General features: G+C 42.9%; 1 protein-coding gene across 2 annotated transcripts in view; it reads left to right on the top strand.

The window, feature by feature from the left end:
• The window catches only part of LOC142501946 (alpha-2-macroglobulin-like protein 1), a 64,951-nt gene continuing 38,037 nt past the window's right edge, over nucleotides 1-26,914 (top strand). Inside the window, exons 1-16 of one of the 2 annotated variants that reach the window (XM_075612574.1) lie at nucleotides 1-122; nucleotides 3,642-3,825; nucleotides 7,274-7,427; nucleotides 7,991-8,043; nucleotides 8,432-8,452; nucleotides 9,615-9,777; nucleotides 10,491-10,575; nucleotides 10,834-10,939; nucleotides 11,479-11,593; nucleotides 12,008-12,117; nucleotides 14,244-14,405; nucleotides 14,658-14,888; nucleotides 17,328-17,391; nucleotides 22,378-22,523; nucleotides 24,789-24,938; nucleotides 26,669-26,833. In XM_075612574.1, the coding sequence (XP_075468689.1) occupies nucleotides 3,649-3,825; nucleotides 7,274-7,427; nucleotides 7,991-8,043; nucleotides 8,432-8,452; nucleotides 9,615-9,777; nucleotides 10,491-10,575; nucleotides 10,834-10,939; nucleotides 11,479-11,593; nucleotides 12,008-12,117; nucleotides 14,244-14,405; nucleotides 14,658-14,888; nucleotides 17,328-17,391; nucleotides 22,378-22,523; nucleotides 24,789-24,938; nucleotides 26,669-26,833 (1,902 nt within the window). In that variant the 5' untranslated portion in view covers nucleotides 1-122; nucleotides 3,642-3,648. Of the gene's footprint in view, nucleotides 123-2,484; nucleotides 2,754-3,641; nucleotides 3,826-7,273; nucleotides 7,428-7,990; nucleotides 8,044-8,431; nucleotides 8,453-9,614; nucleotides 9,778-10,490; nucleotides 10,576-10,833; nucleotides 10,940-11,478; nucleotides 11,594-12,007; nucleotides 12,118-14,243; nucleotides 14,406-14,657; nucleotides 14,889-17,327; nucleotides 17,392-22,377; nucleotides 22,524-24,788; nucleotides 24,939-26,668; nucleotides 26,834-26,914 lie in introns of those variants that run through there. The other variant, XM_075612572.1, reaches the window with a different exon arrangement.

The following is a 26,914-nucleotide window of genomic DNA, read 5'->3' as shown; positions in this document are numbered from 1 at the left end:
ATACTGCAGAGAAGACAGAAGAAAAGAAAGAAGAAAAGAAGGAAAGAACTCACCGGAGACACTTGCTCCTCAACAGCCGATGCAAAGAAGTCCACGATCTTCTGTTTGAAGAGACGTCTCCGGTAAGTTACAACATTTGTGGCTGCTAAGTATCTTATATTGCTACACCAAAGTAGGGTCATTAAGAGGAGTTTGGTGTCTTTATTCTGATATACAGTACTGTATGTGCTGTGTACTATTACGTGTACTCCTTGGGTGCAGGTCACAAGCCTTCAACACTCCTGTTACATGCAGCTTGCACTAGTGTCTGCTGTACTCACTAACTGATCACACGTATTCAATTAAAGTTTTGACAGGGTTTTGTAACGTTAGTGGCTGTCAGCAGCACCCTCTCTACTAAAAGCCTATTTACACCAACTAAGGGTTATCTGCATTTCAGACCCCTTCAGATAATTGATTTAATACAGTTCAACTATCTATTTTAGTATTTGTGATCCAGGGTGTCCCACTACACTCGATATAAGATCATCAGTGTTTGTCTAGTGTCTGTTCATTTTAACCACCATTGTTTTAGTACTTATGATCATTAAAGATTGTATTTAAACATTTAAAACAACTAATCATGCAGTTCAGGGAGCACGAGTGTTACATGTTGGGTTTCTTTTCTCCTCCAGTATATCAATACAACTATATAAAGATAGTTTACATTTCTTGCGCCCTCTATTTTTTCTGTGTATGAGGTTTATTGAGGAGGACTGGTATCCTGACATCTTGGGCTGCTTTGGTTAACTACCCTTCAAATACAAGAATCACTCAAGAGGATAGTGTTTAGCTTATATTGTATCTGTTTATATACCATATAACAGCGGTGCGCAAACGTTTTGAGCTGCGGCCCCCTTCCTGGTAGCCGCAGCTTTCACGCCCTCCCTCTCCCGACGGCTCAGTGTCAAATGACGTCGAGGGTCATGTGACGTCACATGACCCCGCCGCGTCATTTGACCTGGCTGCCAGCAGGTAAGTGAGTTACAGAGTTAGGCTAAGGCCCCGGTAACGCCGCTGTAACGTGCGCCCGCGATATTGGCGGCGCGTTCAGCCGATTCCCCGGTCTGAGGCTCACTGCAGGCAGAGAGACCGGGGGGCCTGTCGGGGGAGTGACGGGGGCACGGCCATGACGTCACCCGGCAGGTTCGCCCTCATTGGCTAAACCGCCGGGGGGCGTGCCTAATCGCTCGTCGCGAGTCCTGCTCTCAATTCTATAGAGAGCAGGAGCAACTCTCGCCCCAGTGCTGCGGCCCCCCCTCGCAGCGGGCCCGGCGCCATTGAGGGGAGGGCTCTAGTCCGTAGTAGGCAGCGGGGGCAAGGCCTTACAGAGACCTCAAGCCGCCCCCGGCATTTCATTTAAATGCCGTGGGGAAGAGCGCGAGGCCTCTGTAACCTCCCGCGCCCCCCCCCTTCAAATTCTCTCACCCCCTGGGGGGCGCGCCCCCAGTTTGCGCACCCCTGTATTGTATAACACTTGTTTCATGTTGACACATTTGTGAGCTCATGAAGGGATATTACTTTTAGCATATCTGTGTGTTTGCTGCAAGTCTGCATCTACAGGGGACGCATTTATCTGTGGTTTTGTGTTCTTCATGGTTTTAAGTATACATTTGTATTTTATTTTTATTATATTTTTGGTATTTACCGCCTCTGTATAGAAATCACTTATCAGGTATATGATTTATAAGGTATTTAGGAATACACGTGTTAACTACACTATCTAACATGAAGTGGGCCCACGCCTAGCGCACCAGTACATGCACTTTGAATGTATTACATTTTTTTTACAACATAAATTAACAGTGCTAGCAACCTTTGATTTGCTTAGTGATGGGCTCCATTGTTTGGGGGGGGTGTTTACGTACGAAGTAGTTGCATGAGTTGCGGCTCTTTCTGACATCATATGCCAGCGTGACTACAGTAGCCCCTGACTAGACTGTAGGTCAATTGAACACTTTATTTCATGCCCAGCTTGGACTGAAATATCAGCTTCATGTCACAGTCATCATTTTTCTATGATAAATGTCCTTGATTGCTCAGCTTACCTCCTGGGACCTCCAGTTTCTAGCGGGAGGGACCAACACTGCAGACTGCGCATGCTTCTTTTTTGGTCCATATTTTCTATTTTTTAAGTGCTCTGCCGAGACCTGTATTTTTACGCTTGTATGGAAGACTCAGACTAGATGGATCATACAGTAGATCCCTTCTTTGTGTATCCCTTTGTCACCCTATTTTGGAAGACACAGACCTTAAAGCCCACTAATTATCTGTATGTTAAATGCCAATTACATTGTGTAATTGTGCCTATCAATGTTGCAATGTGTTGGCTGCTATAAGAATAACTCCCTGTAAGAAGCAGTTGGTAAAGAAGGAAGTTTCATTTGGAGATGTTGTGAATTTCCTCTTACGCGACTATAAAAAGAGGGGGAACATAACCTGTGAGAGGTATTGGCTTTATAGAAATAAAGAGAAACAGCTGAAGACAGAGCTATATACCATAGATATGACATAGAGAGAGAAGGGAAGACAGAGAACGACAACCTGAGTTTAGTGCAGAGAGACAAAAAGAAGGAAGATAAAGTGAGCGTGTAAAAGAGACCGCGAAAGAGAGAGAATAATCTGCAGCTTCACAGCCGGGACCCCAAGATGACGAGGGCATTTGTCCTGAGCTTCATGTTGCTTGGACTGACCACTGGCCAGAGTGGCAACTCGTAAGATATCAAGCATTTATAGAATGATAATAACCCCCTCTCTGTCCTTTTTTCCCCACTCTCTCCATCCCTCGTTATTCCAGTCGGTGTCATCGATAGACGTAGTAGTCCCCAAGGCATTTCCACTCTTTCTATATTGCTCTCATTCATTTTAATCTATCTGTTTCTTGCCCTTCATGTCGGCGTTTCTCATTCTTATTATTATGACAAATCTATCACACAAATCATTTCTTCTGTGTATGTATGTATATATATATAGACATACGTTACCGTTCCAAGGTCTGGTAAAGCAAGAGACAGCACTCAATTGTAGAAATCTCCCTGAGGAAGGTCCCATTTTGGAGGACCGAAACGTTGGGTTTCTTGATGTACCACTATTTTCACCAATACACTTTGTGAAGTTTTCTACAATTTAGGGCTGTCTCTTGCTTTATCAGACCTTGGAACGGTAACGTACAGTATGTCTATATTATCCATATGGGGCAAGCACCTACAGCCTATCAGCACCTAAGGAGTTCCAACTGCTCTATTTGACTATATATATATATATATATATATATATATATATATATATATATATATATATATATATATATATATATATATATATATATATATATATATATATATATAAAGCATTCCCTCCTTCAGTTGCAACATTTATGTGTGGAGATTGTATATAGAGACACAGAAAATTATTTAATATTAGGCATCACAGATGGTACACTGCCTTTTACAATATCTCAAAAAGTTACGATAACTGTCTCTGTAATGACCTCCTGGGATAGTAACATTATTGACTGATACCAATAATTTAGAACAGCCCTCTCCTAGTTGTTTCTGTGTACAGTAGTTTACTCCATATAAGTCCGTTCTTTCTCCTGACAGGCGATACATGGTGACATTGCCAGCGATTCTGCACTACCCATCCAATGAGACTGTGTGTGTCCAGCTCAGTTCCCCAAACTCTAAGATAGAGCTGACGGTTTCCCTGATGACTCAGACAGGCACCACTGTTCTCACAACCCAGAGATACATCGGTGAAGGGCAGCTGGAATGTGCCAAATTCCAGGTAAAGTTTAAAGCTCACATTTCTAAGGGTGCATGTTGCTAGGGGAAGAATAACCCTCCCCGCCTGTCTCTGTCACATTTTGTGTAGCCGTAAAGTCTGCCCTTCCTAAATAGGTTAAGTCTACTGTACTTGTGAACATACAGTATCCGTGTCAAATGACAACAATGTGATTAGAGACCTATTTACGTTAAATCGGGTTCTAATGGTTGGGACAGTAAATTATTAACTCTCTCTGCAGCCCCGATACACACAATAGTGAAGTAATCAGCCTAAAACACAGTGTATCAATCTGTATGCAGATATGAATACAATCTTTATGCAGATATTAATAATATGAAATACACATAGAGACCAGTAAGTGATGCTGTAATTCCTTAACATCTGTCATGAGAGTCCAAAATATGCACAGTAAACACAAGGTGCCACCATCTCTCAGTGACAAGGTTAGCAAAAGATACATTTGCAATGAGCACAGTGTCCATGTAGTAGTGTCAGCATCATTCTTTCATAGCTCGATGGTTCTAAACATCTTTGAATTCTTTTTTAAGAACAGTGTAAGCTCTTTTCTCAAATACATGGTCACACCGAGGCCTGATTTTCAGGGAGTCCCATTTATTTGGAGTAAGTCCTGCTTATTCTTACCACCGTTGCCACTTCAGTGGATTTTCATTTCTTGAAGTTAGTACTTCAAATGTTAATTTTTAGTGCTCTACACTCCCAAATCTCCCTTATGAGGCACTCCCAAATCTCCCCTTTTATACAGTCAATTTACTGCCTTTTTAGAAATTCTTTTTTTTTAAACTTTCTCCAATGTTTTTATTTTTTTATTTTAAAGTTTTATTTTTTTATTTTTCTAAAATTTGTTTAGTTTTAGAAATTTGCATGAGTCCCCCAGAACTCGAACCAGCTATAAAGAAAAGGACCAACACTTCAAATTGTCTGTCAAGTGTCTTAAGGCTTAGCACTACCTATTGTTATGTACCTACAATTCTCTGATTGCTTTACCCCTCCACCTTGGCTTCTCACATCCTACGTTCCAGTACTTGCTCCTCTGAATGCCTCTGGAGGAAGTCTCAAACTCACGCTGACTTCTTCCACTACAAATGTCTCCTTCCTGATTCAACTGCACCCTCTTTCAGGCTAAACAACACTACTTCTCTCCATCTCACTAATCTAAACCACATCTCATTTTCTCTAACTCTGACTCCCTCCTGCAACTTTCTTGTACCAGTTTCTCTCAACTACACCTTGAGACTTCACTGACTATTTCAAGACAAAAGAAGATCCAATTCGTGAAGATATCCTTCTTGCATCTCATACCCCTCTCCTTCATAACACCCTCTCTCTGCCTTAGACTCCTCACCTGTCACAGAAGTGTAATTCAGAGCTACTAGACTCTTCTCCTTCCACTACTTGTAATCTTGACCCCATTCCCTCTCATCTCCTCCAACCTCTTACCTCCACACTGCTCCCCATACTAAAACAAAAATGTCCAACTCCTCGTTCTGCTCAGGCATCATTGACTCAAACATGCAATGTCATACCTATCTTTAACATACTTCCCCCTCTAACTACTGCCCTGTTTCTCTTCTGCCTTTAGCATCCAACTTCTTGTCTATTCACGCTTACTTTAATTTCTTCAACACACAGCCTCTTCGACCCAATGCTTCTGAACCGTTCATTCCATGGAAACTACCCTTAAGGAGCTCATCATAATGCCACATAAACCAGGCCCAATGCTCCATTTTCTGTCACAGTCAATAATACTACCATGAATCCAGTCTCCCATGCACTGTGCCAAGGTGTAATATTTCACTCCTTCCTCTTTGTCGCTAATCATAGTCATTCTGTTGCTATATCCTCTCCAATTTTCCCCTGCTACATTGCCAGAATTCTCCTTTTCCTTGGTCGCTGAACTAAAGCTGCCTTTATTATCTGTTAGACTTTTGCAATCTTCTCCTCTCTGACCTTCCTACCTCCCAGCTCGATATTTTACAATATATCCAAAATGCTTCTAAGAGAGTTATTTCACTCTGTTCTAAACTGTTTTTTTGTTGTACAGTATATTTGTTTTAAACCTTTTTCCTTTTCTGGTTGATCCTGACTGGCCATCCAGATGCTTTACTCTCTGATTGGCTGGCTATGCTGACGGCTCTGCTCTGCTGAAGGCTGTCTCCTCTCTGCTCCATTAGTCTCACATCTCTTGTTTCACGTTTGACGCCCTACCTGTTGAACTCCCTCACCCTCGGCATTTGCCAATCCACATTCCTCTCCATCATCAGGTCATGACCTCCTCAGCGAAGCGTTTAGTTAGTTTAGGCCTGAGGCTAGTCCCTGTGCTCCTAAAGCGTTAACTTTCCCCCCTCAAGTATCTTCTCTACTGAATTTGCTACTATTGTCTGTATTCCATTTAGATTGTAAACTCTGTACATTTAGCGGAGGATTAACCAGGACTGGGCACTTATTGATGGTCACTACATTGACTTAGCTTTTTAGGGGTTCTATTATTAATTACACATAAAGTGTTTATAATACTCCTTGTGCATTGACGATATATTACAGTATCTCGTTATCACCCACTAGGTACCGTCACATGAAGTGTGACTTTATTCTTTTTAAGCTGGTTAATTCTACTTACATTACCTAGGCCACCTGTCATTACAAAGGCCCATTATTATCATCTTGATCACACGAGACGCAAGTTGTTTACCTGGTCTCTTTATATAGAAATTGCTATCCCTGGTTGTTAATGTTACGTCCGGTTGATCTGCAGATCCTTCCTACATTTTTAAAGTTTACACAAATATTTGTAATCATTTTTTTTTTTCTTATGATGTGTTACTTAATCATTTTTATTGTGTAAATACAAGTTACAGTTTATTAGCCCTTGGGTGTGTGCCACAAGTGTACTCTTTCTTTAGAGGTTCTGTGACAATCTTATCACTGATGCTCTAACTTTGTCTATTATCTCTGTATGGTCTGTATATTAACTCTGCAAAGCACTACGTACATAGGTGGCGCTATACAGACCGTGTATAAAAAAAGCTATGGACAGGTATCCCCAATCACAAGTAGTAAACTACTTACAACCTTCATGTAGTCGCATTCATAGCAGTTTTAATAGGACAAACAGCAGAAGCAGATACAACGTTACAGGTCCTATCCCAACCTTTCTTCAGAAAGGATTTGACTACAAGACGGTTGTAAGTAGTTTACCACTTGTGATTGGGGATATCTATCCACGGCTTTTTTATATGCATCTTGTGTTGTCTACTCAGCCAGTTGTTTGTCCCTAGGGACATCTTTTTGAACTGCTATATATAAACAGTATACATACTGTGCATACACTTATTTCATATGGCCCATAAGGTCAGAAAGCATTATATTGTGTACAAGAACTGTTCTTTCCACTGTGCAGTATGGACATGAGGTGTCTCTGCTTTCTCAGGTTCCACCTCCCACGGGGGCTGCACAGGAAGTGGCCACTATTGCTGTGTCAGGAGGAAGTGGACAATCAGAGAGCAAGAAAGTTCTAATCAGAGCATCACAGACTAAAATGTTCATCCAGACAGACAAACCCATTTACCTGCCTGGACAGACAAGTGAGAATTGCTGAGGATGTAGAAGATGAGATAAAATGGGTTGCTTGTAAAAGGGGATGTTCTTATAGCAGGGGATCCTCCCATAGGTTGGGGCTTCTCTGGGTTCTAAGAGAATATGCGTATAATGGGCTATGTTGTTATAACATTGATTCTTCCCACAGTTAGGGGGAGTCTGAGATGTGAGGAGATGTTATCAAAAGAGGAAGGGTATTCTTATACAAAAAATGGGGTTCCTTTCCTTGGAAAGGGCACACTGGGGATGTAAGAGGATATTCTTATCAGGATTGTTCTTATAAAACATCATTCTATTAAAATGGAGACTATTGGGACAGTGAGAAAATGTTCTTACAGTATAAAGGGGGATATTCTTATAGCAGTGCTTCTTCCATAGATTGTGCAATGTTAGATGGAGATGTTCTTATAGAGGGGGAATAGCTTTTAAGTCAAAATTATTTCCAGAAGATGGGAATGTCCTAAAACATAGATTGGAATATTAGTACTGATCAGTATAGCTGAGGTTTATTCACCCTCATGACTTACTCAGACATATCTCTCGTTTCCAGTGAAGTTCCGTGTTGTTCGTTTCAATAAGGACCTAATTGCCAGTAATGAAAAGGTAACAGCATCTTCATTATCTCCAGCGTGCCCTCCCATTTGGTACATTACTCTACAGGCTTCACAAGAAGCACAGTGATTGGGTTCTGTTTACATGTATCTGTAACCCAAATGTGGTCATATCGTTCATGTGGTGGGATGATTGGCTTTGTAAAATGTGGGTAGGCTAGGGATTGCCGTATTAGATTCGATTGTGGCAACAAATACATACACAAAGTTATTCCATTTACTGATGGAAGGACCTGGAGAGCTACTGTACTTGGATCTGATCTGGGGTTAGTACTCACCTCATTGGAAGCTGTATATATTGTTACACTTAGAAATGTTTCTCAGGTTATATTACCACACTCTAACATCAGACTACTTGGATGCCTCTCTTTCTCTTACAGATTAACCTGATTGAACTCCAGGTGAGTAACTTGGCATCTATTTCCTAATAATAAACCTCAGATTAAAGATGTGATGCAACCTACAACCCCACTCCTACTATAATCTCATTTGCTTTCTCTGTTTGCTCCAATGAAGGAAAGGGGAATTTCCCAGCCCCCTCTAGTTCATTTGCGAACTGCAATTGCAGTCAAACCTTCATAGAAATGAAGAAAAAAGATCAAGGAGCCCGTGCAGTCTGATGTATGATGTAGGTAGAAGACAGATCCCCTTGCTGCTGGGTGCATGGAGCCACCCCCCAATAACTCCTATATGAGATAGCCCGAAGGTTTTTCTCAGAAAAACTATAAAATATGCACACAGCGCACCGGGGTTCAGTAGCCATATAGTATAAATATTTATTATAGGTTCACTGAACCTGACAGGTAAAATAACCACTCTAAAATAAAATATCATCTAAACACAGTCACCTAAGTGACAAATGAAGCTAGTGAAACCAACACAATAATATGTGCATCAACAGCTAACTATAAAACCCACATTGCTACATATGCCATAAAAATGATAGTCAGATGACAACGTGGGTGGCAAGAAAATAAAAGATAAAAAATGTACCACAGAGGGAGTGGGGGGGGGGGGCAGACACTAACCATGGAATTGGAATAGCGGGATGCCAAGGTCGGTACTGATGTAACTGTCCAGACTGCACCTTCACTTGGTAGTGTGGATCCTCCGCTGCCACTTCCTGGTCTCTGGCCCAGCCAATGGGTGTGCTCGCTGGAACAGCCTCACGTGACCTCAACGCGTTTTGCAACAGTGTACTTTGTCAGGGGGATATATCATTTTTATGGCATATGTAGCAATGTGGGTTTTATAGATAGCTGTTGATGCACATATTATTATGTTGGTTTCACTAGCTTCATTTGTCACTTAGGTGACTGTGTTTAGATTATATTTTGTTTTGGATTGGTTATTTTACCTGTCAGGTTCAGTGAACCTGCAATAAATATTATTACTATATTTGGTCTCCATTGAAATGACTCTGCACAGCCATTTATCACCTCGGTGATTCCCGTCCTGCCACACAGGGATACATGACTTATTTTGCTTTATCACCCTAATACAAAACTGCCCCTGCTTCTAAATGAGTGGAGGTCACTTCCTCTCTTTCCTGATTCACTAAAGGACCCCAAGGGGAACCGGATCGGTCAGTGGAAGAACGTGGTCCCCCAGGGAGGCATTGTGGACCTGTCCTATGCTCTGTCTAGTGAGCCGCTGCCAGGGGTGTACAAGATAAATGTGCCAGATAATGAACCAACTACGGCCACCTTCAGTGTGGAGGAATATGGTGAGGAGAGGAGTATTTGGGGAGGTGGTGGGATGGGAGAGATACAGGGACAGCTCCACTTAAGCAGCAATAAGACAATGTTTACTTTTTTACCACTCTGCCAGAAGTTTCTGGAAACACAGTTGACTTGTTTTGCAGAAGACAAGGCAGCGACATGTGGGGTATCTGAGAATGCTTGTTTATTCGCCTTTGAATAAACCAGGAACATAAAGGAGCTTCATTCAGTGTAAAATTATCACAAAACAATAGATTAGAACAGAGCTGTTCAATAGTTCAAAATGCGGGGTTCCCTTTCCTCAGGGCCATCCGGGGTCTGGGTGCGTTAGTATGAGGATTCGCCATTCTGGAGGTTCTGTCCCCTTAAATAACTCCGTATCACTCATCGTTTTCTGCTCAGTTCCTTATGTGCTCCTTACTAACCCCCAGCAAAAGCCAAATGCAGGATTTATTGAACATTCCATCGTATCATGGAATATATCTGCAAGGCTGTTGATCAGAGCTGCAATGAGGAAAACGCTGTTAAAATGCTGAATGCTTTCCCTGTGTCTCATCCTCAGTAAAGGGTATTATGATTTTTGCCACCAGAGGGGTCAGTAGTGCATTGCAAAGTATGTAATGGAAGGCAGGGGGGGAACAGAGATGTGAGAGGACATGTGAAAGGAATCTGATGCCATGTAACCATACTCTATTACTGTATTGCCTGTGTGTCACAGAGCTCCCGAGGTTTGATCTCACCATAGACATGCCTGCCCAGATGACTATTCAACAGGACACCTTACTCATCATCGTGAGGGCCAAGTAGGTACCAAATGCACTCCTCACCTATCACAGAGCCAATGGGAACAACAATAACATTAGCAATTTCTGCCCCAAAGAACATGTGCCCGAGACACAGGGGGATATTTGATGGCCTCCCCAAGGTCACAAGGAGTGATGACACTGTCTTCCAGGCTTGCTATCTACCCACTAAGCATGGAGTTACCCAGTGATCCCTCAACTCCTGGTGTGTGGTGGGTTTTGAGCCGCATGGAAGTCACTGGGTCTTGTGTCCTTTAGATATACATATGGGAAGCCTGCGAGAGGCCGTGTGACTGGAAAGATGTGCCGCAGAGCCATCCCCAATGGAGGAAAGACAGACATCTGTAAACCAATCAATGGAGAGGTAAGGCAGGGTCTGGATGTAGAGGGGCAGCGTCTGTATCAAGAGAGGAGCTGTACAGCTGAGGGGGGATGCGGGGGTGGTCTACTACAAAGGTAGAGAATGGATCAGGTAATATATCTATATTTTCACTTATTGAAGTCTCCTATGAGTGCCTGATGAACAGTTTTTATATTACTAATCAAAAGGTTCAGTGCACCCAGGCCAGTGATTGCTGTTACATGAGTGCTGCTTCCTTTGTGATGTATATATAATGTGTGGCGGAACGGCTTATAGCAGCAAGATAAAAATCAAAGGCTAAAAGGAGAGCGCACTATATATGTGTAACACTGAGAGCACTCAGTATGTAAAGCCTGAGTGTGAGGAACTTGTAGGTGAGAGAGTAGTACCCTGAGTCTGAGTGGGAGGAGGCTTGTACAGATTTTTAGCTTATTGGGGCATATGGTCACACAGTAGTTTATGAACTCACCTCCATCATAGAGACTTGCAGTTGAAAGCTCAACTGGGCTCTGGCTTCTTTATTTGCTCCTCTTTCTTTGTAGACCGATGTGCATGGGCACTTCTCTGAGCAGACAGACACAACCTTCTTCAAACTGAAATCCAATGGATACGATAATTATGTGGACGTGGAGGTTGTTCTCGAGGAAGACGGGACAGGTAACCAATGATCAACAATGGGAGATAGGCCCTACTGATATACACAGTCAAAGAGGGAGTATAAGGATTCCAAAAAAAAGAAATAATGGACTCTTGGTGAAGATTTGGAAAGCTAGGATAGTTGTGAAGACTTCTGTCCAGGTGAAGGATAGGATGGAGTGATTCTGGCTATAAGAGAGGTGGGACTCTGGGTAATTTTTAGAAAGCAGTAGACTGGTATAGGGAGGATTTATGGGGAAAATACAATTCATCCAATACGAGGACACGAGAGGAAGAATGAGGCATTCAGGACATTGTGCAGCAGAATCTTGTCTGGAACATAGGTAGAGTTATTTCTGGATGTATCACACAGCTGTAACAGTCCAGATATTCCCAATTCCCTATAGTCCCATACTAAATACCTCTGTCCTGTAGGTGTGGAGATAAAAAAGGAAACAAGTATCTTTATCTCAACGGTCATCACCACAGTGAGCTTCTTGGGTGTTCCTTCCACCTACAGACAAGGACTTCTGTATCGGGGGCAGGTAAGAGACCAAACCCCACTCTCCAACCTCACATATGGTTATGGAAGTAGCATTAAGTAGTTGGTAGGAGTGTCTTTTGAAGCAGATGAACTTGATTCAAATACAACTGTCGGCTCCTTTAGGTCTGTTATGTTTGGTATTTTATATCCATTTGTATAAGGCATCATAATTAGATTGTCCGTTGTTCCATGTGACATGGATTATGCCTGAAAAATGTTATGTAAAGTGTTAAATACACTGATGATATAAATATATGTAAGAAAGATAAATAAGTGTTGGGGCTGGTTAGAGGCCACAGAAAGAATGTACATATAGCTTTCTCTAAGATGATCATAACATTTATAAAAACCCTTACAGCTATAAAGGAAACGTCAAAATCCAAAGAAACAGAAAAACATAGGAATATAAACCCCCCTCTACATAAGGTTGAAACCAGAATAAATTCTCCATGTCACATTCTCTATGAAAAAATTCTACCACTCATTTTTTTTAGATTTTACTAATCTTACCTTTATCTACATTCCAAGAAGAGGCTTTCCTGCATTAGATGCACATACAGTGAGCACTTCTGAGAGCTTCTTGCAACTTTTGCTCATACACTTCACACCTCTAACTATATAACTGTAACGTTGCTGTTTGCAAGTTAGGATACTATAGGGATCTCTAACATGGATGCACCCTGACTTCACTGCCTCTACTAACATGGTTGCCGAGGCAAGAAGTCAGCCTCTGTTTGAGCTGGATTGCTCACACCTGCCTTCTCCCTTTATAAGGCATCTATTCCCCTCTCTCCTTGCCTGTGCATGGTACTCCTTGCCTAGTCTCGTGCTGGAAGCCATATTGCTGTTTCGCCTGCCTCAGACCCCTGCCGCCGGACTATTTTGCCTCTCTAAAGCCCTGTCCTCAGAACTGTGATCACGACCATCCTCTCTCTCTCTATCCTGCCCTGACCCCGGAACTGAACCCACTATTCTACTGATTCAGGATTTAGATCCCAGCTACAGGTTGGTCTATACTCTCCATCTCTGCCTAGCAGGTCTGTCTCCTTGACAGTACAAAGTGACGTACTCAAATGTAACAGATACGAACCCGCAGGGCAGAGGTAGGGTGTGATAGACCAACCTTGACCTGGGATCAGAGGCCTAGAAATGCACAGGTAGTGATGTCCGGTTCCTGGTCGAGGTTGCAGGCAAGAATGGTCGGGTCCAATTCTGGGGTCGAGGCAGGCGTCAGACAAAATTATCAGGTCCTGAACCGTGGTCGAAGAAGACAGCAGGCAAGAATGGTCAGGTCACAGTTCTGAGGTTGAGGCAGGCAAAGGTCACAGACAAGATCAATAGCAAGGAAGCACACCCAGTTTAGCAATACTTTGCACGGGCACTGGATGAGAGCAACTAGCAGCTATGTAAAGCCATGGAGCACGTACTGACAATCAAGAGTCAGAGAGAGGCTGGCTTCCTTATTTGGTGGTCATCTTAGTTGGGACGAGAGCATCCTGGTCCATCGTCCATCTTGGCTGCAGCGCAAATCCTCACAATAACTGCATTTCCTTCTTGCATTACTGTGTAACATAGACAATTTGCATGACACTATTTCACATATATTTTAAGTTTATTGATATATTGTGCTGTGTATAAATATATCTCACTTTATCAGCTTGTTGTAATATGCCTGAAGAAGGGAAGTGAGTCGTCTTGAAAACTTGCGCTCTTTTTATACATCGGTTAGGCATTAAATGTATGATTTTCACTTACTTTCTTTATTGCCACAAAAGCCTTTTTTTCTGTCTACTCTATGGGCTAACACAGTATCATCATCTACTTGAGCCACACCTCTGTCAAACTCTACGTGCCATAGATAGACACACAATGCTATAGTCATAGAGGTGATAGAATGTGAAAATACAATACAGAAACTGATGTAACCATGTGCATCTTTAATGAGGCGATAAAGCAGGGGTAGGCAACGTCGACTGAGCCTCTGATTGAGCCAGCTGTGCTGAAGCAGGGATATCCTGAAAACCTGACCTGTTGGTGGCCCTTGAGTACTGGTGTGCCCACCCCTGTGTTAGGGGGAGTATATAATAGAAACTTCATATAGTTATTGAGGTTGTGCCTTTCCTGTAGATGTCCCTCACAGGTGCTGATGGGTCCCCGATGCCTAACGAGGATCTTATCCTGTATGTTAACCAAGTGAGGACAGATGATACTTATACAACCGATAAGAATGGAATAGCTAGATTTTCACTAGACACCTCCTCATGGGAAAATAAGTACACAAATCTGAGGGTGAGTACTAAGCAGCATACAAAGCACCATCCCTGCACCTCAACCCTGCCCTGCTGCAATCTCTGCTATTCCAGTACTGGCCTCACACACAGAGCGCTATGCCTGCTGAAACTGAACACCCTACTTTCCTGCTTTTGCAGCTATTCCAATACTAGCCAATCCCACAACAATAAGTACCTTAGTTTTGCGGCTGTATACACTGACTGATCACACAGCTCTGTCCCAGCTCATCATATCTGTCTGTGTATTCAGGGGCAGCACATACCCAGCCAGCCTGTGGCTGATACCGGGGAGGTGAACCCAACTTATAATGAGGGATACACGTCAGTATCTAGGTTTTACACGGAAGGGAAGAGCCAACTGAAGATTCGGAGTGACCCATCCTCTGTGTCATGTGATGAGGATGTGAAGCTTTGGGCAGATTTCACCATCGAGCCTTCGGAATTCGAAGCTGGGAGGAATTACGTGGAATTTAACTACGTGGTGAGTGCCACCCTGCCCAGTCCCACAGACCCAGCAATGCTACTAGTGTTGATTATTTATATATATATATATATATATATATATATATATATATTTTTTTTATATATATATATACAGTGGTTGACAAATCACCAAAAAATCTACTCGCCACACAAAAAAATCTACTCGCCACCTAGTACCAAACGTGTGCTGCTTGGGCCAATATTTACTCGCCCGGGGGTTAAATCCAGTCGCCCGGGGCGAGCAAATGTATAGGTTTGTCGAACACTATATATATATATATATATATATATATATATATATATATATATATATATATATATATATATATATATATATATATATATATATATATATATATATATATATATATATATATATATATATATATATAAAACATTACATGTTTCATATAAATCAGTATTGTGACTCTTAACTGCAGAATCACCCCATACACCGATATACACATAAACAAAATACAATAACAGTGTGGGAGCTGCGCAAATGCCTTATAGAGTTTATCACTGTCAGACCTCCCCATCCTGGTTGTACTGGCCTATAGATTCTGGTGTGCTAGCACAAATGTTGGAGCTCATAAGTTGGTGTATGTGTTGCAGGCCTGTGCTTCACAAAGAACAAACTGTGGTACCAAAATATAGCTGCAGGATATAGCCTCAACCACTCCAACCTGTTGTAAATCCTGCACAGCTGGTCTCTCTCTCTCTGCAGTAGTCTCTGTCTGCCTGCTTCTCTCTGCAATGTCAGGTCCTGGTTTCTGCTGGGCCCTGCTGCATGCACTGGTCCAATAGAGCAATCTTTCTCTCTCTCTCTTGTTCGTTTTCTCTCATTCGTTTTCTCTCGTTCATTTTCCCTTGTTTGTTTTCTTTCGTTTGTTTTCTCTCTCCAGGAACCAGGGTAAGTAAAAAGTTACAGAGGCCTCGCACAATGGGAGGAATTGTGCGAGGGATAAAATTACATTGTACATTTGTATGTGTGAGAGACAGGTGTGTTTGCATTCATATAGCACAGTGTTTATAGACATGGGCCTAAGCACCCGCGGGAAGAGAGTTCTCTTGTGTCAGGGTAGTGGCTCATGAAGCGAAGGTCTCGGTTTAGGTGAGTGTTTCCCGAACAGTTTAATAAATTTGTATTCATGCAACCATCTCTGTTTCTGTGTTCTGAGATTACCTTTGAGTATGGTCACCTACAGATCGTTCATCTTATGGCCAAAGTCAGAAAAATGTTTGCTACAGGTCTGTCACTTGTTCCGTGTGTGATGCTGTGGTGATGCAGATTCATTCTCTTGTTTAGCCCCTGCCCCATCTCACCTATGTACAGTAGTAGCAGCCCCCTGGGCATTTCATGCGCAGGATAAGATACACAACATTGCTGGTGGAACAGGTGAACCTTCCTCTGATTTTGTACTCCAGATTTCTGTGTTCCTGTGTGCCTGCTGTGTGGAGCATTGCGCAGGTTTTGCATCTTGCGTCCTGGCATGTTCTTGTCCCGCATTCAGTTGTATTGTTGAATACTTTACTTCTCACCATCATTTCCTTGAGATTATGAGGTTGTCTGTATGATAATAAAGGTGTTTCAAGGAAGATCTGTTGCAGTCTTGTATCTTCCTGGAAAATGGGTTGTAGTTCCCTGGTGATCTTGCGTAGGGCTTCTAGGTGTGGGTTATATGTGACCACCAAAGGTACCCTGTCGCTTGTCTCTCTCTTTCTGTTTTCAATGAGATCACTTCTTGGTATTCTGGTGGCCTTGTGGATTTGCTGGTCTACCATTCTGTGGTTGTATCCACGGTTTATGAAATACGATTTCAAGGCTGTAATCCACTGGCCTCTGTCTGCTGTGTTGGCGCATATCCGGTTGTATCGTATGGCTTGACGGTTGCATGTTTAGTGTGTGTGGGGTGGAAGCTGTTGTCCCTCAAATAGCTGGCTCTGCCTGTAGGTTTGCAGTATGTAGAGGTCTGTAGTTGGTTGTTCATTATATTTAATGACATGGGTATTCCGAGGTATACACCGCGTGAAGTGTTTCAATAACAGCCGCTGCATCTGTAATGAGAGCAACATTAAAGATTACTGCATCCGCTTGCCACAGATGAGCACAGAATTAATAAATGTGTGACACCTGTTTTTTTTTGGTCTGCACCGGGTGGGGGGTGCATGGTCTTTTCTCCCCATAATATGACTCTCACTGAAGTATTTTTATTTATTACAATTCTAATGTCATCTAAAGCTACTCTCCACTCTCAGTGCATTGTAAAAATACTGAAACCCATTCTTGTGCTACAGTATAAAATAATGGAGTTAGTGGAACATACGCAGCCTTCTATGTGGGATTTCTGGAAACCTGGACTCTGTGTTACGTGTTTGGAAAGGGGGGAGTTCCCTCCCCACTTCTCATACTGTATCTTATGTGTCTCCTATACAGGTCATGGCAAAGGGTTCAATTGTTCAAAACGCAAGAATGAGACATTTGCTCTCCTCAAATAAAGGTACTGTACGTCTTGTGATATATTTATGTGTATATAGCACTGGGAGTATGTTTGGTGATTATGTATGTATTTATGTGTATATGGCCTAGACCATGTATGCAATTAGGCATGTATGTATGTATACTGTATATAGCATTGACAGTGTATGTAATACTTTTATTGTGTGTACTGTATATAATACTGGCAATGCAAACGATGCTGACTTTACGTGTGTATATTGTTGACCTTGTATGTTGTTTTCAATGTGTGTATATTAGTATGGCACTGGCAGTGAATGTGTATATATATATCCTGTGTGTATATATATATACATTATATATGTATATATGTACACATATATATACACAGAACATCATACATTGCCAGTGCTATATACTTTATAGATGGAAACAGCATCACATACACTTCCAGTGGTGTGTGTGTGTGTGTGGGTGTGTCCAATAAAGAATATCACTTGTGAGCACATTCACATGTCTTAGAGAGGTCTGCAACCCTGCCTTTCACCATTATCACCTAGCATACAGTGCTCCAGCTGCAGCAAGGGATTCTGGGAAATGACATGCAAATGAGCACACAATGTGTCACCTTTTGCCTGGAATATCCATTCACATGGAGCCCATTTAAGCTGATGCATCGCTGTTCACACAGCTTTTAAGCACAAAGCACAGTATGGTATATATATATATATATATATATATATATATATATATATATATATATATATATATATATATATATATATATAAATAAATAGATGATACCGTTCTGTGGCTAACAAAATGCTTTTATTTGTGCGAGCTTTCGAGATACACTGATCTCTTCTTCCGGCGATGTTACAATGAATGAAGCAAGGATAACTTAAAAACAGTGTCTCTTGGAATATCCAGTGTCTCTTGGACAAGCACAGATAACATTCCAAGAGACACTGATTTTAAGTATACCTTTTGCTTCATTCATTGTAACATCGCCGGAAGAAGAGATCAGTGTATCTCGAAAGCTCGCACAAATAAAAGCATTTCGTTAGCCACAGAACGGTATCATCTATTTATTTTTATATATATATATATATATATATATATATATATATATATATATATATATATATATACCATACTGTGCTTTGTGCTTAAAAGCTGTGTGAACAGCGATGCATCAGCTTAAATGGGCTCCATGTGAATGGATATTCCAGGCAAAAGGTGACACATTGTGTGCTCATTTGCATGTCATTTCCCAGAATCCCTTGCTGCAGCTGGAGCACTGTATGCTAGGTGATAATGGTGAAAGGCAGGGTTGCAGACCTCTCTAAGACATGTGAATGTGCTCACAAGTGATATTCTTTATTGGACACACCCACACACACACACACACCACTGGAAGTGTATGTGATGCTGTTTCCATCTATAAAGTATATAGCACTGGCAATGTATGATGTTCTGTGTGTATGTGTGTATATATATATATATACACATACATACAACACAAACAAAGAGTAGCGCTAATAGTGTGTAAATATAAGTGATGTGATAGGCAATCAATAAATATGTGAAATATATATATATATATATATATATATATATATATATATATATATATGCAAATATAGCTGTATGCTCATCTGCATGTCTTAGGCAGGTCTGCAACCCCGCCTTTCCCCATTATCACCCAGCATACAGCACTTCCACTGCAGCAAGGGATTCTGGGAAATGACATGCAAATGAGCACACAGTGTCACTTTTTGCCTCAATAACCATTTTTAACATGGTTCCCTATAGGCTTAAGCTTGCTGCATGGCCACAGCTTTGAGCACAGCAGGGTTAAGGTGCATACCCAGAAAACCACCCACAGACAGCTGTTTCGACCTTGATGGGTCTCATCAGTGTGGGGTTGATTTTACTGGGAATGCAAGAGAGGCTATGGGATAGGCTAAACCATAATACTGAGTTAAGTTATGGTGAGTAAAAAAAGTGACAAAAACCCAATAAAAAATTGTGACAAAATGGGGAAATGGGTGTCAAACCAATCACAGTGATGTGATGAAATGTCCAGTATCAGGAAAGTAGGCAAGATATATATATATATATAAGTTCTTCAGTATTAGGTGATACCTTTTTTATTTGGACTAACAATTTATGTCATAGGACAAGCTTTCGAGAGTTCTCCTCTCTTCTTCAGGTCAAGCAATACTGATTTACACAGGAATCAATGGCTAAAACAGTGTATAGAGAGAGAAAGAAAAAAAAACAGATATTTACTGTAGATAAGGTAGGGTGTTAAGTGTTTGAAGCCAGGAGACAGTGTCAAAGAAAGGTGGGGAGGGGAAGGGATGCTGGGGGGGGGGGAGGAGGGAGAGAAAGTGTGGATAAGAGTTGAGGCAAGCAGGATAATTACAGACAATTTTGGTAGGGTGTGAGAAAACCCATGTCCACATTAAGTCCTTTGGTTTTGGTGTCAAAGAGTCTTATCATTCTGAGCTCAAATGTTTTCCGTTCTTGGGTGCTTTTAAACATTCCATTGAGGATTTTGATTTTTAAATCATTTATGGAATGATCTGGTTGTGAGAAGTGATGTCCCACAGGTGAGCAGTATCTTCCTTCTTCGTGATGGACTATAGAGTGTCTGTGCATATTCATTCTTCCTTGTAATTTTTGGCTGGTTTCCCCAATGTAGCAACAAGGTTGCTACATTGGGGAAACCAGCCAAAAATTACAAGGAAGAATGAATATGCACAGACACTCTATAGTCCATCACGAAGAAGGAAGATACTGCTCACCTGTGGGACATCACTTCTCACAACCAGATCATTCCATAAATGATTTAAAAATCAAAATCCTCAATGGAATGTTTAAAAGCACCCAAGAACGGAAAACATTTGAGCTCAGAATGATAAGACTCTTTGACACCAAAACCAAAGGACTTAATGTGGACATGGGTTTTCTCACACCCTACCAAAATTGTCTGTAATTATCCTGCTTGCCTCAACTCTTATCCACACTTTCTCTCCCTCCCCCCCCCCCCCCAGCATCCCTTCCCCTCCCCACCTTTCTTTGACACTGTCTCCTGGCTTCAAACACTTAACACCCTAACTTATCTACAGTAAATATCTGTTTTTTTTTTCTTTCTCTCTCTATACACTGTTTTAGCCATTGATTCCTGTGTAAATCAGTATTGCTTGACCTGAAGAAGAGAGGAGAACTCTCGAAAGCTTGTCCTATGACATAAATTGTTAGTCCAAATAAAAAAGGTATCACCTAATACTGAAGAACTAATTTATTCTGCACTATCGCAACTGGACTAACACGGCTATTTTCTGCTTTATATATATATATACATATATATACATATATATATACAGTGTTCGACAATTAATTATAACTACATGCCCGTGGCGAGTGGATTTTGGCCGCTGGCGAGCCGTTGCTGCGGCTCTATGAATTCCCCTGCTCGCGCCAAATTTTTTTTTTTTAAATAAATAAATAAATAATCGCCCTCCCTGTTTGGGTTAATGTGGGGAAGCGGGCCGGCAGGCAGCGCGGGGTTAGCCCCTTCCCCCTGATCTCCTCCCCCTGGGCTGCGGGAGATGGAGGGGGGGGGGGGTTGTGTTGCGCGGCTGTGCACCTGGGTGGGGTGCTGCCCCGCTCCCATGTGCTGCCCCGCTCCCGTGTTGCCCCGCTCCCATGTGCTGTCCCGCTCCCGTGTGCTGCCCCGCTCCCATGTGCTGCCCCGCTCCCGTGTTGCCCCGCTCCCATGTGCTGCCCCGCTCCCGTGCTTGCCCCCTCCCGTGCTGGCCCCCTCCCGTGCTTGCATGGGGTGGGGAGGCTGGAGAGCCGAGTCTTGGTGCTTCCCCCTACTCCACTGTGTGTGGAGGGGGGTCCCCCGTCCCCCTTCCGGAGCAAGATGGTCGACACTGCTCCGTGAGGGAGGGTGAGGTGCCTGTGTTCCTCCGGAGATGACACCGGCTCAGGGGAACCCCGAGGAGAGTTATCAGCCGAAGAGATCTGCTCCGGAGATACGGGGTGAGTGATGTGAGCCCACCAACATTTAAAGCACCACAGAGAAAGAGAGAGAGAGAGAGACCACAAGTAGTCAGTCAGCCACCCACCCTCTCTCTCTCTGTGTATCACCCACCCTCTGTGTGTGTGTGTCACCCACCGTCTCTCCCCTCTGCATCTCTCCACTCTGCGTCTCTCCCCTCTGCGTCTCCCCCCTCTGCGTCTCCCCCTCTGTGTCCCCCCACTCACTCTCTCTCTCCCACACTCTCTCTCTCCCCCACACACTCTCTCTCCCCCACACTCTCTCTCTCTCCCACTCTCTCTCTCTCTCCCACACATTCTCTCTCCCACTCTCTCTCTCCCTCCCACACTCTCTCTCTCCCTCTCTCTCCAGACACTGGTTAAGGGGTTCAGGAAACTAGTCATTCACACCTGGCTTTTATTTCTAGATCCGACATTTACACACACACACACACACACACACACACACACACACACACACACACACACACACACACATACACACACACACACACACACACACACACACACACACACACACACACACACGTAACAAGGACTAATTGTAGTATAATGTAATACAATAAATACATTTATGTCAAAAACGAATGTTGTTCTGACTAGGAATTTATTAAATGTATTTTATTTATATATTTTATTTTAAAGCGGGGTTGGGGGCGGGCCTAGGGTTGGGGGCGGGACAGGGGGCGGGGTTGAGGGCCAGACTAGGTGGCGAGTAGATTTTTTGGTTGGGCGAGTAGATTTTTGGGTGATTTGTATTAGCACTGACAGTGTATGAGATGCTATATCTATGTTTTTATTACACTGGCAGTATATGTGATGCTATACCGATGTGTATATGACACTGCCAGTGTATGTGATGGTATATGTATGTGTGTAGTGTTTAAGTACGTGTACTAGCATGGCACGGGTACACAGTAATTATCCCACTTTGCCCCTTTATTTTTCCTCTCAGAATTGAAGGGCTCCATGGCTGTCCCCCTTCGTGCCACTGCTCAGTTGGGACGTAGGGCCACCGTGATGTTATATACTGTCCTACCCAATGGGAACCTGGTCGCTGACAGCACTGTATTCATTATTGAAACCTGCTTCCCCAACAAGGTTTGCCAGCTCTCTCATTACAATAGTTTCTTATTTTCCACATTTGTTTCCCTTATCCTTGGAGCTTGCAAGGAAGCTCCCCCTTCCTTCCCACCCAAACCTCCCCCTCCCTCCCCGCCCAAACCTCCCCCATCCTCTCGCCAAACCTTCCCCTCCCCTATCAAACCTCCCCCTCCCCACCCAAAACTCCCCCACCCTCCCTGCCCAAACCTCCCCTATCCTCCCTGCCTAATCTTCCCCCTCCCTCCCTGCCCACACCTCCCCTTCCCACCCACACCTCCCGGTAAACTTACATATGAATAACCACATAACGAAGTTCTGGAGGTACAACGGTTGCAGTTTTATTCAAATAGATAATGTACATGTAGGAATTCACATCTCTGCCATTTCTGTTTGACCCCCCTTGCATCTGCTGCTTGTCAGCTCCTTAGTTTCAGCTGCATGAATTTGATCTACACACACACACACACACACTGTGCCTGTGTGATATATTACTATGTTACATTTTCTGCCTATGAGCATGTAGCCAGTGAGTTGCTAGAGCAACCCCTGAGATCTTTTCTCAGAATGGGCTATTCTGCCCTCCCCCCTGTCTTGCTGACAGTTGGTCTTTCCTTAGACTATTCCTGTTATCCAGATCCCCCGCACTGTCTTTTACTTCCTGACACTGGCTGAGTGAGTACCCCTTCTATGTTACACTCCTCCCGGCAAGGCCCAATCCTTTTCACCTGCCCTTAACTACAAGGCATCCACAGAGAAGCACTCTCCCAACACAACATCACATCCACAAGTGCCTGTATTTACTGCTGCTTTCCTAATAAAGTGAAGAAAATATAACAGGACTTGGTGTGCTTTGGAAAGGGGGCTGAGTTGAAGCTATCTGGGTCCATTCATACCCTAGACATGACCCTGGGTCCAGAATAACCATCCAATCGTACCTGTAACACATATAACAAAGGGGCGGGTAGGCGGGAACCTTCTTGGCAGGGCGCAGACCGGTTTTCCTGCCCCTGCACAGGATTTGAATCACCCAGCCCATGCCCCCACATCACCCCCTGAAACAGTGAGGGGGGGAGAGGCTGGGGACAGAGCACACCAGGCAGCAGGGAAGAAGGGGAGGGGTGGGGTGAGAGCCTGTACTCGGCGGTCATGTGCCATGTCGTCAAAGGGGCTCCAGTCGGCTTTCCCTCCATACTGTACCTTTAGCCACACCACTTTTTAGGGCCATGTCTGTAAAGCAGCACTAAGCCATAAGGCATCTTACTGTTCATGTTCAAAGAAGTGGTTATCACTGTAAATTTGTGTTATCACGGTATACAGAGAGAATCAGAAAGCAATACCGCAAGTCACAAACCGTGAGGTAGGAAAATACCAATACGGCTCGGGATAGCAGTAATGGTATCTCAGCCTTTTGTAAGTTCTCCCTGTGCGATCTGGCCGCAGTTTGTAATAAATGCATGGAGAGAGCTGCAGAGAGAGCCGCAGCCCCCTGCACAGCTCTTACAGGCGATTACAGTGTTTTTATTTATATTTTAATTACAGAGTGTTGTAGCAGGGGGTCTCCGGAGCTGAACCGCATTCATTTCAGGTCCAGGGACCCCCTGCTTCCTGTGTTACAGGCACCAGTGTGGGGTGCAGGTAACTCCTATGCTTTTAAATGTCATGTGACGCCGGAAAATTAAACAAAGCAAGGGGATACCGACACCCAATACCCCGAGGCCTGTAACTTGGGGAGCAAGAGTCCCTGTACCTGAAATGAATGTGGTTCTGCTTTGGACACCCCCTGCGACAATACTCTGTGATTAAAATAAAAACAGCTTCATTGCCATAGCGGCTAGTCGCTAACTTTAATCCGTGTGGATTATTTAAAATCCCTCAATGAGGCTCAGTTTATACCCCCCCCCCCCCTCGCCCTTCCCCGGTGTGTTTAACGTAAATCCATCCCGCGGAACGTGGTTATTTTTAATCCGTTGCTGTTTTGAAAAAAAAAAAGGATTAATCTGCTGTAGTAATTTTTTTAAACCGGCCGGCGGGATTAATCTGTTGTTAAAAATCACTACCGGATTTATGTGATATTGAAACTCAGCGGGGACCAGTTTAGTTCATACTTCTGCACCTGGTTGTTAATGGTTCAGCTAGCTACAACTTTTATTACGTAAATAAGGTATAATTTGTCATGCTCTCTCACTCTATCCCTCCTCCCTCTCCCTTTCTCTCTGCCTCTTTCTTGCATTATTCCATGATTCTCCGTCCCTCCCTGCACAGGTCTCCCTGCAGTTTTCAGAGGACCAGACACTTCCTGGGTCAGAACTTAACCTCCATATGAGTGCATCTCCGGGGTCCCTGTGCAGTCTCCGTGCTGTGGATAAGAGTATCCTGCTGCTGCGGCCAGATGAAAAACGTCTTGAAGACACTGTGAGTCTACCTTTGTCCAACTGCTTCATCTCTCTCCTTCTGTCTTTCTACATCGTTTCATCAGCAATCCTCTCTCCTGTCATCTTTTTAGTCTATTTCCTTCCAACAGTCTTCTTCTCTACCTCTGTCTCTCACCCCCTGCACCCACCTTTCTTTCTTTTTCAATCACTATTTGTTGTTTGGTCTCTCTCCTTCTCTCTTCCCACATTATTTCCTCTCTCTTTCACTCCTTTATTTCTCCCTCTCTGTATAAGTGTCTTCCATTGTCTCTGATTTCCTCTCTCTGATATTGTTGAAAGTATTGTACCAATAGCCAGATTGGCCCAGAAGTAATGCAGATTAATTTTAGGTTGTGATACCTGTTATTGGACCAACATAATATTCCATCACAAATAGTGCATAGAGATGGGAAACCCAGTCCACCCCCGTTTCCTGGAATTTCCTGTTTTCTAATTCAAAATCCGATCCGAGCATTAAAATTCGCCATCAAATTGTTCTAACTTTAATCCGCGTGGATTATTTAAAATCCCTCAATGAGGCTTGGTTTGCGGATTTTTAATACCTCCCCCCTTGTGTGTTTAACGTAAATCCATCCCGAGGAACGTGGTCATTTTTGATCCGTTGTTGTATTGAAAGAAAAAAGGATTAATCAGCCGTAGTCATTTTTTATAACCAGCCGGCGGGATTAATCTGTTGTAAAAAATCACAACCGGATTTATGTGATATAGAAACTCAGCGGGGACCAGTTTAGTTTATCCCTTGTATTAACAAATAATTGACCGTACAAACTGTTTTGGAAGATTAGTAATTATTCTTGGGTAATATCAATAACAATAACTGCTGCTTTATATCCAAGTTAATTATATACTACAATGCTCTATAGCAGCAGCTTGGAGACAGTCTGAACCTCCCATTAATAAGCAAGATATTAGTAGAGTTTGGGATGTATTATTGATGAGAAAATTCACCAGTATGACCAACAATACTTACAGTACGAAACATTTCTGGGGATGTGGAAACTTTAGGTACTGTAGAGAAATCTCCTAATGAGATAATGGTTTAGGAATGAGTCAAATGTTATCAATCCTTACTTGGACTAGAGAAAATTGAATAGTGAATAGTCATTACTATGAATAAGAAAGAGAAAATAAGCTTTATCACCTAATCGTATTTCTCAGTAGCCTTTCCCCTTTAGGCACTGCACACATGTCACTCACCCCCTGCTGTAAGCTGCAGCGTGTGTTTCCTTCCCACACACTATGCAGCGGAAGAGATGTACAAGACAGTATAATATTGGTCGTGTAGGACCTACTGAATGGGGTACCCGTGACGTGGGTATAGGATTAAAATATTTTGGCCAAAGTACTGAACTAAATGACCCATGTTTTTGAAGAAAGAATATAGATAAAATACATATTAATGTACTAAAGCATTTGTCCTGTTGGATGTCGCATTGGGACCTTTTTGTCTCTTTTGTGTACTGTGCAATATACTGATAATACAGCAAAACTGCCCTTCTCTTTCATTAACCTTCTGTTTGTTACTCACTATTCTAGTTTCTCTTTCTATCTATCTGTCTGTCTCTCACACACACTCAATTACTGACATTCTCTCAATCATCCTCTCACCACGTTCTGTCAACCTCTCTCCCTCTCTGTCTAATCCCCCCCCCCCCCCCCCCCTTTCAGCATCTTCTCCTCTCTCTCTCATCGGTCTCTCTCACTTTTTAGGTGGATTTCTTGCAGTCTCATTTTAGCCCTGAGGGTTATCCATCTGAAGTGGCCGAGTTTCAGGAATGCTCTCATCCTGTACCTCTCATAAGTGATGCTTCACGTGCCAAGAGATCGTTACCAGGGCCCATGCCGGCTCACACCGACACCTTCAGCATTTTCGAGGTATCTCCCCACCTCTAATCTGCATGCAATCTCGAGATGTGTGAACCAGCTACACCAGTGGTTTTCAACCTTTTTTGGCTA

Source organism: Ascaphus truei, chromosome 8, assembly GCF_040206685.1.
Source record: "Ascaphus truei isolate aAscTru1 chromosome 8, aAscTru1.hap1, whole genome shotgun sequence".
Classification (NCBI taxonomy): Eukaryota; Metazoa; Chordata; class Amphibia; order Anura; family Ascaphidae; genus Ascaphus; species Ascaphus truei.
Note: the sequence above shows the minus strand (reverse complement) of the source record. Positions and strands in the feature narration are given on the sequence as shown.